Genomic DNA, 15,819 nt, shown 5'->3' with positions numbered 1-15,819 from the left:
TTGGTTGATAATAGTGAACAAATTAGTTCATTTCCAGACTGACACTTGCAGTTCTATTGACTAAAGCTACCACAGACTTATAATATTCACATGTTCATCCCACACAATTTCTGCTAGCTTTGTACATGCTTTGTTAATAGCACAGTCAAAATAAAATTGGTAGACCAATTTCCGGAGATGGGTAATTTTAATGGGAATTGATTTTAGATCAATTTCCCACCCAAGTTCCCCACTGTAATGACCTGTTTTTAAAAATTTACTACATACAATATCATTAAAGCTATGTATACTTTCGAGCGGATTTAATAATGGCATAAGTACTGATTCAAAAGCTCTAGTGATGGTGTGGAATACATGTATGGTGCCCTTTGTTATGAGAAGAAAGTAATCATCTATTGTTAACAATCCTACTGAGTAGTCGGCTGGGACTACCAAAATGAGCTGGGAGCTGTGGTAGTCAAACACTTTGAAAGAGTCTCTAAGACATGTAGCCAATAATCCATTTTGTATGACACACGAAGGAAATCTCTGGAGGTCATGACTAGTGTTGAAGGGGTAGAATTCCAAACTGGCCAGACTGAACACATAGAAGTGATACATGTTATTTCTGCGAACTGTGATTACAAAGTCCTTTTTTTGGATTCCTTGAATTTACAACTTTAATGATTTCATCATTATTTATACCAGGACACAAAACTTTCTTCAGCTTTGTACCGGATTGGAGATTCCACACATGTATTTCTCCTGAAGACAAGATGCCTACAAAATAATTCTCTATCACGAGGCAACTAAAAGTGAGAGGAAAAGTTTCCATTTCTTCTGTTTCACTGAACCGAATAGGTGCCGCTCTGTCAAACAAAAAACTTTGTTCAAGAGTCCAATCTGGCTTCATAGGAGATCCATAATGATAAACCTGGACAACAGTTTTCTGGACAATGACAATCTTGTTGTTATCGATTGATGAATAAAAAGTCACACTTCCAGGTAACAACAGACGAAAGGGATCACTCACGTAAACAGGGACTGCTGCTGATGTTCCACAACATCACTTGTTTCTCACACGATGTAATCAAGTAGTTATTTGTGACAAACTCACACAGTCCGTCTTCTGATGGTATTAGCTCCTGCTTGTATGGGTCATTTATAGCAAGAATTTCCATTAGTTTGTTTCCATTTATCCAGTGACTCCACAGCACCTGTTCTCTCAAATAAGCGAGTCTCCACTTCCCCAGAGGACTCAGGGAGTTTCCTACATCCTTATTTTCTGGTAACACAAACTTGGGCTCCACTCGACTCTCAGCAGTAGCAAGGCAGTCTGCCACTACTCTGTTGCAGTGATGTTTCCATATAATGTCTTGACCAAACATGTCACGCCAGGCATGGTTAGTTGAACAGCATGCTGCCAAATCCCTTGCTGTCAAATGAAGGGCTATAACCTCTACCAGTTCCATCGGCAGGGTGTCCATATTTTCTATACCTGAAATCAATCAACACATTATTAAATATTGGTATACTAAACACAGGTACTCAAACAACAATGTTTAAATTAATCTAGCAACAATAGATTTTTAGACGCTATGTGGCACTAATAACTAACTTCTCAACATCAACTTTAAAGTATATAGTTTTTTTTTTTAAATTGTACACATTTTACAGCAAAAAATATTTTTAACGTACTGTAGATGACCAAACTGTATGTTTAGAAAATACAAATACTATTTCAGGACATCTGAGATAACTTGCGAGAGAAATCAAAAATATAGATATAGCGCACACACACATGTCTCGTATATTAAGTATGTTTTTAACTATTTTTAAAAAGAAACACAATAAAGTAACTGGTCTTAGAAAAATATAGAATAGTTTTTTTTTAAGTTTTATGGTGAAATTGACTTACAATAGCTCCAGATAAATTTCTGCAGATAAATAAAGTAAGTCTGATGTTAGACAGTATTAGACTTCTAACTTAGTTGTAATTTTTGATAATAACTATACTTGACGCAATATTGACGAGATTTTAATATTATAATATTAAGGCTGTAATTTCTGGCAGAAAAGGCATTCACCCAGATTTTGACCTATTACTCTGTAAATGTCTTGCAAGGCCCAACCTGAACTATGCTTGCTATCTATATATAATTTATTACGACATCCTACAAAAGTTAGATTCAATTCAAAATCAATTTCTTCGGTTAGCAATGGTGCTTGCAAATCATTACCTATAATTACATTACAGATGAAATGTACACTTACAGTCAAAGTGAAGTGGCTCCCAGTTGTGTATTTCAACAACAAATATTTACTCACCTGTGCAGAAATTTATCTGGAGCTATTGTAAGTCAATTTCACCATAAAACTAAAAAAAAAAAAACTATTCTACTCAAGAAACTAAGATCATGATAAGAAACAACCTGTAACTCAAGGAACTTAAGACGTGTAAACTAATCTCAAGCATTAAAGAACTTAAAGATTAACTACTAAATCATAATAACAAGCTTATCCATACAAAAAGTATATTCAAAAGTTTATATTTCTGTAACCAAGATGACTTCATTTAAATCACTGAATAAATTCAAACCATACGGTGACAACTGGTAACTGTGCTGACAGAGTCATATTCCAGAGCCACCTGACCTACTGACAACAGCTCAATTGTGCACACAGCCGTCAGCAATCAACAGCCTTGCTTCTTGCTTTGGTTTTTTGGTTGTTTTAAACAATCTGACTCTTTAAAAAGAATTAATTTTGATTTTTATAAACCATTAACCACGAGGAGCCTGCCAAACCTCGTCATAAAAAACAGTTTTAAATTTTGAATTTTATAAATCATTGGCCACGTGGAGTCTGCCAAACCACGTTATATTAAACACAGTTTGAAAAAAAGTTTTATTTTAAATAATTTTTACAAACCTAACTAACCTAAAATAAATAAAATATAATATAATTCTGGACCATCAAAACTGCATATTATGGCACAATCACTGAAGGGCAATAAAGATGACTTTTCCATTAGAGACTTGGTCTTTGCGAAAGTGCGTAAGTATTCACATTGGCCTGCAAAAAATCACCGGTGTTGAGAAGACTAAAAATTCAACTAAGAACAATGTGGTCTTTTTGGTCCTACTAAAGAGACAGCCCTAGTTAACAAATTCAACATCTGTCTATATAAAGAAAATAAGAATAAAATAAATATGAACAATTTAAAGCTGAGAATTTCAAAAACGCTAACTTTAACGCAGCCATTAAAGAAGCTGAGTCTGTATTTAACCAGGATATGTCTCACACATGTAATGGAAGTAGTGGGGCCGGTACCATGTTCAAGGGTTCCCTGAAGGGAATCAATGCTGTGAATCCTGGAGTTCTCAGTTCTAGCAATCCTCCAAATTCAAAACGGAAAATAACTCATTAAGTAATTCTATTCAGGAACTTGAACAAAGTTTACTTGAAACTGATTCAAGAACCCATGGAGATAGCCTAATTATGGCAGCCAAAATAGGTTCAGCATTATTAATAAAATCCTGAAAAAGGAAAAAAAACAAATTAATTGCCCAAGCAAACAGCATGGAAGCCAAAATTGAAGATCTTTTAAAATATGAAGAAATTTATTTACAAAGAGTCAAACAACTTCAACAAACTTGCTGAGGCAGAACTGCAAGGAGCTAAGGACAAAGAATACATCCTAGACATACAAAACGTTTTCGATGAAAATGATAGGAAGCAAGCAATTTTATTAGAGGAGAATGAAATCAAAATTAACGAACAAGAAAACATTATATTAACTCTAAAAAATAGCCTACTCATGAGTCAAAGCAGCCTAATTGGAGAATAAGTCTAAAAAAATTCAGAGGTTCAAACTGAAACCATTTTCAACTTCCCATGCAGCAAACACACCCTTAGTTATTGAAGTAGGTCTTTTAAAGAAAAACTACACAGCATTAGAACAGAAAATCATTAATCTAGAGGCAGAAATTCGTACTATAAATAAAGCAAAGTCAATGAAAATCACCAAAGGCTACCCTGGCAAGGAAAATAGGTCCTGTAACTTTAATAAATCTCCAAAGGGGAAACCTAATGTCGGACAAATGAAAAATGTTTTTAGCGTTTCTCTACAAGTCCAGAAGATAAAGGAAAATAACTTGTATCCTGCAAAGTCTGCTGAATCCAGTCCTAAACGACCAGAAGCCTTAGATAATATAGAGAAAGTAAGTGAGGCAGATTTGTATAATTTGGAAGAACTTGAAAGCGAGAGGGGGAGCCGATCATCTACCTCAAGGCACATGTTATAATTCAACACAACCTCAAGGAGAGACTAAATACCTATAATTTTCAAGTTGTAGCACAAGTGCATAGGTCAGCTAAAGAGGAAACTTGGGCTACAAACCTCTGTAAAACAAGCAGAATCCCCCAAAAAAAATGACCGTCACTAAAAAGAAGCCTCCCTGCTCTGCTAAGCTACTGCGGGAAAGGGAAACTTATGAGGATTTTTTTGTAAGAAATATTGATGAGAGTAAGGTAGAAACAGCATCTAGGTTTCCCTTTGACAGCCATCCAAACGAAAAACCGACATACTTAAGTGAAGAAAAAAACAGCAAATCAAGACAGATGGACAATTTTAAAATCCCAAGATATTTATAAATTCCAGTCTAAAAAACCACTCAATTTTCAAGGTCTCCAAAAATCTTTATCAGTTAACCAATTATGCTCCAACTCAAAATTCACTGTGATGCATCAGAACATAAGGGGATTAGCAAAGAAATTAGACAGACTAAACCACTCTCTAAACACAACCTCGCCATCCATATTAATACTTACAGAACATGGATTGAACGGTGAACGGTGAAACCCCTTAGAAATACAAGGATTCTTGGATACACTCTTGTGACTGACTATAGCAGAGAAGGTCATAAATTCGGAGGTGTTTGTTTGTTTTTTTGTTCTCTTAGGACAAGAAGCTTATAAATTGCACTTAGTCCTGTAAGAACCTTTGCGCTGCTTCCGGAGTGAGTGATAGGATATTCAGGTTGGGTAAGGTTAGGGAGTAGGGGCCGCCTCCAATCGAGATCCATGAGGAAGAATTAGGGCACTACATCTCAAAGTCATCCCGGAAGAAGGGGAGGCCAGCTCTGAACCAGCCTCTCCAGTCAAAGTAGGCAAGGGGTGGCACACCCTTGTTGAGGTTAACAAGAGCCTCTGAGGTAAGGGAACAAACCCCACCAACACCAACAGTCATCTTCCACAGTAGACTAGACCTATTGAATTGCCCATGAACCCCAGAATCTCAACATTTGCGGTTAGTGATGTGCCGCTACTGGACATCCATAAGGTTGCCCAGATTGAAGTGGCACATCGGTTTTTGCTGTGCCCAGTGGTGGGTTCAACTGGTAGGTATAAACCAGTCAGAAGTGATCCCTGCAGAAGTTTCGGAGGTGTTGCTATATACACGAAAGACTCAGCTAACATCAGTGCAAATGCTATTAACACCTCACAATTGTGCACACAATTTGTGTGTGAAGCTGCTATGGTGCAAATAAAAGAAAAGAGAAAATAGAGTCATAAACATTTTAGGTGTGTACCGTCCACCCAGTGGTTCAGTTGAGACAGCTGTTCAAATCATTGGTAAACATTCTCAAAACAACTCAATTTCAAGATAAATCAATAGTCATAATGGGAGATATGAATATAGATAGGCTTATAGACACAAGAGAGAATAGAAAACTTGATAAAGAATTATTCATACAAAATATTATGACTCCCACTTCCAGCAACCCGCATCACAACATCTATAGCTACGTCTATTGACATGATAAGCACTAATATCCAAGAAATCACATTGATTTCACGGTTTTTGAAGTGGGATGTCTGACCATACTGGGCAAATCTGTATAATTGATTTTAATTTAAATATATATCCAACACAAACTCAAACTCACAGAAGAAACTTCTGCAAGCAAAATTTAGACACCTTAAAAACTGTCCTGCACGAAGAAAAACTGGGAAGAAATTCATTCAAAACATAGATGTAGATCAAGCGTAAAATCTCTTTTATGGAACTGTAAGAAGAGCTCAAGACTACACATGCCCCATTAAAAAATAAAGATCGAAAACTAAGAAAAACGCAAGGCCACTCTATGATCATCTTTCTATCGAGTACAAAAATGAATACATAACAACCCTACACAAGTACCAAATGAGTGGTACACAAATTGATAAGGAAAATATTTTATGATTTGAGACTAAGAACAGTCAAGCGCAATGTCACTGCACACCAAATAACACTAGCTCAAAACAAACCTAAAGCGTTGTGGCAAGTTATTAATTCAGAGAGACACAGCAAACAATCATCAGAGACAAATTCACTAAATTCATTATTTAAAATCCATTCAGTTTATTATTTAAATGGAAAAACTGTAAGTGATCCTGAGTTTATAGCTAATCATTTCAACAAATTCTTTTTTGAAGTAGCTGAAGAAACCTTAAAACAGAAACCTAAACCCACTTTACCTAATTTTCAGCAACCAGTTGCATTCAACTATTCCAGTCTTTTTAGATTTAAACATATCACTCAGAAAGATACTCAAGATACAATAGCTTCCTTAAAACCGAAGCTCTCCTGTGAAATTGATGAGATACCAGCAAGAGTAGTAAAGCATTGCACTCTGCAACTTGCAGCTCCTATTGCTGGTATAGTCAACAAGTCTTTTGCACTTAGCCATTTTCCAGCCCCTCTAAAAATTGCCAAAATTTACCCTTTACATAAAAAAGCATCCAAGACAGTGCACTTAAACTTCAGTAGACTAGCAGAACCTGTTTTAGATTTACCAAACATCACTTCCGAAGAAGAAACAAAATTATTAGGCTTGTCTCTTGATACTGGCCTCAGATGGACTAGCCACATTAATAGCCTTTGTAAAAAAATCAGTACTGGAGTATATATGGTCAGAAGAATATATTGGGCAGCAGGACTGGATGCAGCAAAAACTTACTATGCCATGATAGAATCACACATCCGCTATGGTATAGCTATTTGGGGAGGGACTTCTGAGAGCAATCTTAATAGTATTTTAGTACTGCAGAAAAAAGCCGTTTGAGTTTTGTCGAACTTGCAACCACTAGACCAATTTTATTATTTCAGAAGCGAAATATTGTACCTAAAAAACAAAATGACATGAAACTTTATTTTAGTAAACATAAGGACAGTTTTGAATCTATCTTAAATTTATCAGTCCATTTCATACCTAAACCCTCATGAATACTTCGTTTTTTAAAAGTCTTTTGGACTCCCAAAGTGCTTATATTCTCACCAAAAATTTAAGCTTAGATTGTCTGCACTTGATAACCATTAAATTTTTGCTGCGGTGGTGTTAATACGTAAGTACCTTTGTAACTATTTAAAACTTTGTTGAATGTCTAAAAGATATATTTTCAGTTAATAACTGCATGCTTATCGCCATTGATATTTCCGATGTCACAGGCCTACTCAGTAAATAAACAAAATAAAAACAGCTGACAACGATTAAATACGAATATTTAGATGTCAAATGTTGTATTCAATATTTATAATTGACAATCATGATTCCATTGTGTTGGTGGCCACTTATTATACTGCAGCTGTTAAAACACTAAAATAATAATTTGATATGCAACACTACCAAGTAAATATATAATAACAGCAAGATACAATAAATAATACAGATGGTTAATTTAAATGGACAAAGATAACGAGGCCAACAGGTATGAAACATAGAGGCTTTAAATGGGCAATAGATGTGACTGATAGTATATAGGGACAGAAGTCATGACCTTTATCTGAAATATTTGTAGTTTATCTTGGACAAAGTCCTCTTCAACTGGAACACAATTAGCAAGCCTATGTAAGGGTAGAGTACGATAATCGGACCCAGTTTTTTTTATATAGAAAGTATCAAACAATATTTCAATATTATACCAATCAATATAATCAACCAATAATAATTAATTTGGACAATAGCTACATCATCTGCACCAACTGTTCACACATTTTGATATTCTAAACATAATGTGTTCTATAAATGGCTTCTTTTAAATAAAAAAGGTTAACTTTAGAAAATTATCAAATAACACTGAAAGATGATTTACTGTGTCTATCTTGGTTTCAAGATAGTTTTGTTGTTATGTTTCTTTATGATTTAAATTCCATTTTTCCTTTTATTATTTATGACATTATGTAGTTGTTTAAACTATTTGTACTACTTTGAAACATGTGACTTTAATTTAGTATCTTAGACACCTGGATATCGATTGATAGTTCTGTTGTTCGATATATAAAGTAGTGATTATTGTAATAAATTATATAAAAACCATGACCGCTTATCGTTCTCTGCCTCTATGTAATCTAGTGATGGGTCCAGCTTTCAAGTGGTGGTTGTTCGCAAATAGTTCAGTGATCTGGTGGACCCTGGAATTCTGGTCAGTTTCGGCTAATAGAGCTGGATAATTCATGAATCCATTGACAAGTTAATGTAGAAACAAAGAACAAATCAGCCAGATCAAACCATTGTTCCAAAGGTCTGAGATCAAGCAACTTCATTACAGTATTACACACTGACAGGGATGTCTAGGTATTGAAAATCTGTTTTGTTTCCAAGCCTTATTAACCTTAAGCGGCTTATAGACGGGGAAAATAGAGACAGCAAGTTACTGGCGGCCAGTACTTGACAATACGTCACTTTCCACCAATTTCCATTTACACAGGGAAAGTTATTGGCAGCAAATATATCGGTTGTACTGTCGGCCAGTAGGCCGGTCTGTTGTGAAATCATGTCGGATTGTTATGAAGAATATTGCGAAGCTTTTAATGAAGCAATTCAGGATTGTGTTGTACTTTTAAGTGAAGAATTGCGATCTGTTTTGAATAGGAAAAGTTTGGGTGAAGAAGTGGGTCGACAGGAGACATGAATTTGGTGCATCTGAACCTCTGCAACTCTTTTTTGCGAACTCGCGATGGAAGATCCTCTGGATTTTAAAAGACATTTATGTATGAGTGTCGAAAAGTTTGAGGAGCTGCTACATATGGTAGAACCCGTAATTCGTAAACAAAGTACTCCAATGCGTAAACCATTGACCCCCAGACAAAAGTTTGAAACAACTCTGCGTTTTCAGGCTACAGGTGACAGTTTGCAGTCGTTATCACTGCTATTTCGCATACCAGCACCTTCAATTTCGATTTTTTTACCTGATGTTATGACAGCCATTGTGACCTGCTTGAAGAGCTTTATGGAGGTAAGCAGATCCAACGCATTCTTTGAATTACTTAATGTTTAGTAAAAACATACAATTTTCAATTAAAAATATACAAATTTGACACAACTTAAGCCTACGTAGGCCTACTTTGCTACGTAACTTATACCTACAAAATTTAAGGTTTATTAAAAGTAGAACTCACTTTGCAATGTAAAAGTTTTATTTAAAAATGTATCATACACTAGTTTGTTAGATGAACTTAAAGAACGGAATGTTGTATGAAATATATATTTCAATTATATGTATTCAAAGTTTGATTTGTAACGTACAAAAAATGTGAGTAGAATGAAAAAATTTGAAAGAATGTAGAACAGTTTTAGTTTAATTCTGTATAAAACGTGCCACGATCTTGAAAAATACTTTGAGAGTAAGGTTACAGTTCGCTGTCATCATTGTCATCGTAGCTGCTGCCTGTCGACATGATTGGAGATGGGGGTGGGTTCATGGTCTTGAGCTTTTCTTTAGTTATTAGGCTTTGAAATTGTTCTTGCAGGATAATAAAGCTTCTGAGCGGGAGGGTCCTCAACTGGGTAGCCATGTGTTGAGCAAACGCATCATACGCATCTTGCTTTTTACTTGCAGAAGTTGTACTTTTTGGTCAGTTTTATGCTATCTTTTGTTGTTTTGCAATTGATTGACTCGATTTTGGCTAACTTACTGACTCGTCGTTTTTTAATATTATGTGGAGGAACAAAAGTTGTTTTTTCAACAGACTGATCTGTATTTTCATCCAGCTGGCTCTCGATTTGAGTGTTATCAGTCTCTTCCACCTCCACTAATGTTTCCTCTATGACGTCCTGGACCGTAGTGTTATCACAATCAGTCTACAACATAAGAGGCTATCACCATTAGTGTCAATGCTATTTATGTACACTATCTAATACAAAATGTTGTTTTCAGGCACTACACAAAAATGGGAAAACATACAAGGAAGCTTCGATGTAAAATGGAATTTTTCATCATGCTGTGGAGCCCTTGATGGCAAGCATGTCGCGATAAAAAGACCACCTGGATGTAGCTCTGAGTTCTTCAACTACAAAGGAGGTTACAGCATAATTTTGCTGGCATTAGTAGATGCAGATCACCGTTTTTTGTACATCGATGTTGGATCAAACGGCATAGCAAAACGATAGCAGCGTCTACCGACTATCTTCACTAAAGAGAGCTATAGATTCAAATCAGCTTAATTGGCCGAATGACTATGTAATAGTAGCAGATGATGCCTTTCCACTCAGCACAAATGTGATGAAACCCTACTCTAAAAGGAACTTGACACTAGAAGAGCGTTTATTCAATTACCGCTTATCACGGGCTCGTAGGGTTGTTGAAAACACGTTCGGTATTTTGACATCACGGTTCAGAATATTTGAGAAATCTATCGATCTCAATCTTCGAACAGTAGATTTGATTGTCCAGTGCACATGCATACTTCACAATTGTTTCTGCACTAAGTCGTCCACAACTTACTTGAAAAAAGGAAGCGTCGATTTTGAGGATACAGCAACGGGGGTCATTCACCCTGGAAGGTGGCGGTCAACCGCTCAACAAACCCTTCCTCTAAGAGTGCGTCTGATAAAAGAGACAAGCTTGCTACCTATTTCATAGGTCCTGGTTCTGTCCCCTGGCAAAAACAATCGATTGGATTTGAATAGTTGAAAAAAGAAGACAATCATGAGTTTCTTGTAAACATATTGATTTCTTAGTGTATCATTAAAATATGTACCGTTGTGCATTTGTAGTAAATTAATAAAATATATGATTACCTTGTACTTTGTTTGAAGTTGTTATTGACGATAAAAGCTTTGAAAGGATAATAGGATTTCGGACATTTGCCTTCGTTATTTGTTACAATAAAAATAACAGTACGTTTCGAGGATTGACATCTATCCTCTTCTTCAGGTGATTAACTAAATTACATTAAGTTACAACATTTGGCAACGGGTTTCCACTAGAAATTAAAAAGTATAAAATAAGTCATAGGCTACATACCAGAAGACTGCTTGTGTACACTACACGCATGTTATGCGCACAAACCAAGGTTACGAGAACAAGCACGAGTTATTTTATACTCTTTTATTTCTAGTGGTAACCCGTTGCCAAATGTCGTAGCTTAATGTAATTTAGTTCGGTACTTTGGGATTATACCGACCACACCCAGACATGAATCGTTATTTCACATTTCGTTTCTACTGATTACTAGATTAGCGTAGAACAATATTTCGTCAATATAAAACAGGAATTGTCTTATCGCAAACCCCTCCCCATCCTCAGACAGAGGTCAAAGTCGAGCGTCTAGTAGATAACGTGATTGCAGAGTCTCGCCGCCCGTTCAGCTGGTGCATCGCTTTGTTGTACTTCCGTGTTTTACCTCTACATTTCTCCAAACACAAAAATTCAACAAAAACAAACATTTACCAAACTAAACTCTTTATTTAAAAAACACTCAAAACTTGTTTTTATTCTTGATCACATTCTGCCACCCAAAATGCGAGTGCCTCCGGCCATCAGCGCGGGCTTCGGCAGCACCTTCGGTGCTGCCCCGCGCTGATGTCGACGAAAGAAAAACATCCCTCGAGATAGTACCTATCAGTAAAATATCAAATTCTAGAGGGGCTAATCAGAAATATAAATTGAATTGTAATGGAAAGGTAATTATGTACCGTGCAAATCACGTGATGCCGCGCGGCCTGCCGTAATCAGGATTCTCGAGAAAGATAAGATAACAGCGACAACAATACCGATCACAATACCTGGAAATGCTTGTAAGTTTGTAATTTTGTAATTGAAGAGTTGTTTTTTCGTTCTATCATGTTTGTTTCTATAAATTTCTATTTTTGTGTTCTTCATACTGGTGTGGTCGGTATATAATCCCAAAGTACCTTTAGTTCTAATCACCTGAAGAAGAGGATGGATTTCAATCCATAACCGATCATCATGGATTTCACTTTTACCTCGAAACGTAGTGTTGTTATTTTTTTTATTGTGATATATAACGATGGGAAAAATCAAAAATCCTATCATCCTTTCGTTACATTGTACATTTTTGTAGTTTTCCTTAATAACCAAAAACGCAACGTTGGAGGGGACTCAACATTAAAATATTATTAATCATTATAAACTTAAATCTTCTTAGTATGAAATATAAAAACAAATATTACTGTTATACAGTTAAAAAATAATGTATATAATTTTTGTTTCCATTGTGGATATTCAAATTTCCCTAATGGGCTCCCTTCTGATACGCTACGACTATGCTTGTAAATAATAGGTTCATATAATAAAAAATAACTGAACTTACCTGCTTTGCCAGGTTTGATTTTGAAGAGCGTGTTAAAGCCACAACTCTCAAAAACGAGTCAGCAAGAGTGTACCAGGTAAGTCTTGTCATCCTTACCTTTACCACTTGATTTAGATTCCTCAACTTTGACACGTTCTTGTCTGTACATTGTTTTTATCACTTTAATTCTGTTCCGCAAAAAACAAATATCCGGTTCTTGTATACCTTGTTCCTGAATGTCGGTCATTAACCTATGCATAGCAGATTCACGCTTTTGTTTGTCAACGTATTCACGATGACGACAGTTCCATAGCAGCTCGTAGCTCTGAAAAACCTCCAAAAACTTTCATCACTATTCCATTTAATTGCACTTTTCTTCTTCTCTGCAATGCAATTTCCTGACATTTTCACAACGTACTACACCACAACAACATATCACAATGCGATCCGTTCCTTTACTTGCCACTGCTCTACTGGCGGTAAGTGTGGGGAAGTGCTTGTTTTGACAGGAAAGTACTGGCCGCCAGTGGTCACGTGATCGCCTACGTGACCCGCTACTTGCCGTGGAGTGGCCAGTAAGTAATTACTTACTGCTGGATTGGAAAGTACCCCTATAGACAGGGGAAGTAAGCGGTAAGTTGAAGAGGCAGTAACTGGCAGCCAGTAACTTGTCGTCTCTACTTTCCCCGTCTATAAGCCGCTTTAACTGTATTTTACCTCATTACTACTATCTTGAATACCGGCATAAAAATTACAATCAATATATATATATATATAAACTAAATTAGAGGTATTTATTTACAATACCGTGACCATGAAAAATGGACTTTTTTTCATGGGTTGGGCATTTATAGTCAAGTATTATTATCACAGGTGCATATAAACTGGGGGGAAAGTATATTATTGTATTATATTGATGCCTTTCGGGCATTATTGCGTTAAAAAATGGAAAATAACCGACAAAATTTTGTCGAACAACACTTGGAGGGTTAAGGATCAGGGGCATCACGTGATCTGGGATTCGACTTTTGCAAGCTCGAGTTAATTTTTTTTCTAAAAGAGCAAGCAGTGCGCAGCACTGCGCAGCGGGCAGGCATCGTTGACAGAATTAACGTACTTGTCAGCATCATTTCAGTAAAATTGCCAGAGATAGTGTCAAAAACAGAGTTTTCAAAAAATCGTAACTCCTTTGATTTTCGTTGCCGACGAATTTTTTCTTCACTATTGTTTTCAGGAAAAATTGTAGTTTTCAGGGGAAAAAAAAATGAACATACCTTTCCATGGTCCACGTTATTGTAAATTGATACCAAATTAGAAATGTAAATGTAGTAATCTCAACATTTATGCAACATTGAAATGTAAACAGTGATTACCTAAATCTCGAGGATTATTGGGAAAATTGGCTTCATGCAGCCATGTAAGATGGATGATACGAATGTAAAGAAGGGGAGTGAAGTACTAATCGGAGTTTAACACCAACACACAACACACTACACACAGCACATTACACATAACACCAACACACTACCATAACCTATATAAATTATAACTTTGTTCACATTTCACATTAACGCCAACGCTACAAAAACTGTCAAGAGACTGCTGCAGCCTTCTTGATCCCACAGTTGGTCTCGTGTGTTCAAATTAAGCTCGGTGTGTTCCAGCTTCATAGCAGAACTATATGCAATTATTAATAAATTTAATACTTTTGAACAACAATATTTTGTATTATTGTGCTTTGATTTTGTCATATATTAAACTAATCGACATTACTATATATCGAACACAAGAATAAGCAGTTTCAACAGTGAAATTGAGAAAATTGTAACAACAAATGACATAAACTTACTCCCTTTACACCTGCTTCCTCGTCATTATTATTCATATCACGACCTACATTTTAACAAAAAAGGTAAGGATAACATTTCTATAAAGGTGAAAAACATAATATTAAACAAAATAAAGAACACTTCCGCGCCAGGAAGTTTTCCAGGAAGTTAAACGAAGATGGAGTGAATATCCTGGAGGCAGATATGTATGTTGTGATCAACCAGCTAAAAACGATCCTTCTGTAGGTTGTTCGCACACCATATCTGCAGATTTGCACCATATACTCATCATAGACAAATGTCAGCTGGGGTGGCAGTGGTGTTTAGAGAGAGAGAGTTTTGGGAGACCTCAAAATACATACTATGAGAATACCAAACGGACATTGCAGAAGGTTGGAAATGGTGCGTTAGTGTATAGTTTACCAAGAAAGACTACTTTGGGAAACCAACCGAAGAAGATAATAACAGTGCTTTTACACCACTTATCGAAGATTTCAAGATAAGAGGACTGAAGACCCTAATATGGTCACCCTTGGGCTGCCATAAGATATCTAATCCAACCCGGACATTTTATTGAGAAGGTTGTGGAGTTTTAACGAGAAACAAATGCTACTGTCTACGTACAGTCTTATGACCAGGGTTCTAAGAGAGAGTTGAGAGATGGTCTTCCTCATTCAGAGTTTCTTGAACAACTTCGAGGACTACTGGCCACGAAGAACGTGAATCTGCACCTACCGTCCACTCATCACCGCCGGATTTGTCTGGGCTGGATGTTATAGAAATCTGTGGAAACAACACAACTCCCCTACACTCTCCTGCATTGTCTCAAACTTATAGCACACCATCCCTATCTGGTTTTCCATCCCCGACAACTCCTCCCATACTCAGCTCTGACACACTTATCAGTACACTTTCTTCCAGTCAAAAAAAACCTTTCCAAAGACAGAAATGTGAATCCCAGTTAAGATTAGAAAACTATTGTGTTGTATGTAGTAATTATCATCATTTTAATTCTTTAGATGATCTTTTAAGTAAAAACATAAATCACTGGCCAATCTGTAATAATGCAATATATAATGATCAATTTATGTGGCTTATGTATTTGAACATTCAAGAACATTAATAGAAAAAAATGAATTGGTGATAATTTTGAAAAACTCAAATACATCAATAATCTGCTTAAATGAGCATTGGTTAAAGAATGAAAATGTCCATCTGTTAAACAGTATCCCAAACTATAATCTTGCTAGTTTTTACTGCAGAAAAGGTATAATCCATGGTGGTTCTTGCATTTTGTTGAAAGACAATCTGGAATACAGAGTGAGAGATGATCTGTGTACTTTTAGCGAGGATTCAGTTTTTGAAATCTCTTGTGTTGAAGTTTTGACTTTAAATATACTTGTTGTCTCTATTTATAGAACTCCAAGCGCAGCA

The 15,819-nt window shown here is 36.1% G+C and overlaps 1 protein-coding gene across 1 annotated transcript; it reads right to left on the bottom strand.

The window, feature by feature from the left end:
* Positions 1-479: 479 nt before the first annotated feature.
* Positions 480-14,127, bottom strand: LOC124361741. Its single transcript, XM_046815698.1, has 2 exons — positions 13,930-14,127; positions 480-1,477 (listed from the first exon to the last, which is right to left on the bottom strand). Exon 2 carries the CDS (start codon positions 1,464-1,466, stop codon positions 1,005-1,007), a length of 462 nt encoding a protein of 153 aa, XP_046671654.1. The 5' UTR covers positions 1,467-1,477; positions 13,930-14,127; the 3' UTR covers positions 480-1,004.
* Between the last annotated feature and the right edge of the window lie 1,692 nt (positions 14,128-15,819).

Source organism: Homalodisca vitripennis, chromosome 5 (genome assembly GCF_021130785.1).
Source record: "Homalodisca vitripennis isolate AUS2020 chromosome 5, UT_GWSS_2.1, whole genome shotgun sequence".
Taxonomy (NCBI): Eukaryota; Metazoa; Arthropoda; class Insecta; order Hemiptera; family Cicadellidae; genus Homalodisca; species Homalodisca vitripennis.
The sequence above is the reverse complement of the archived record's forward strand: the minus strand, read 5'-3'. Positions and strand labels throughout refer to the sequence as shown.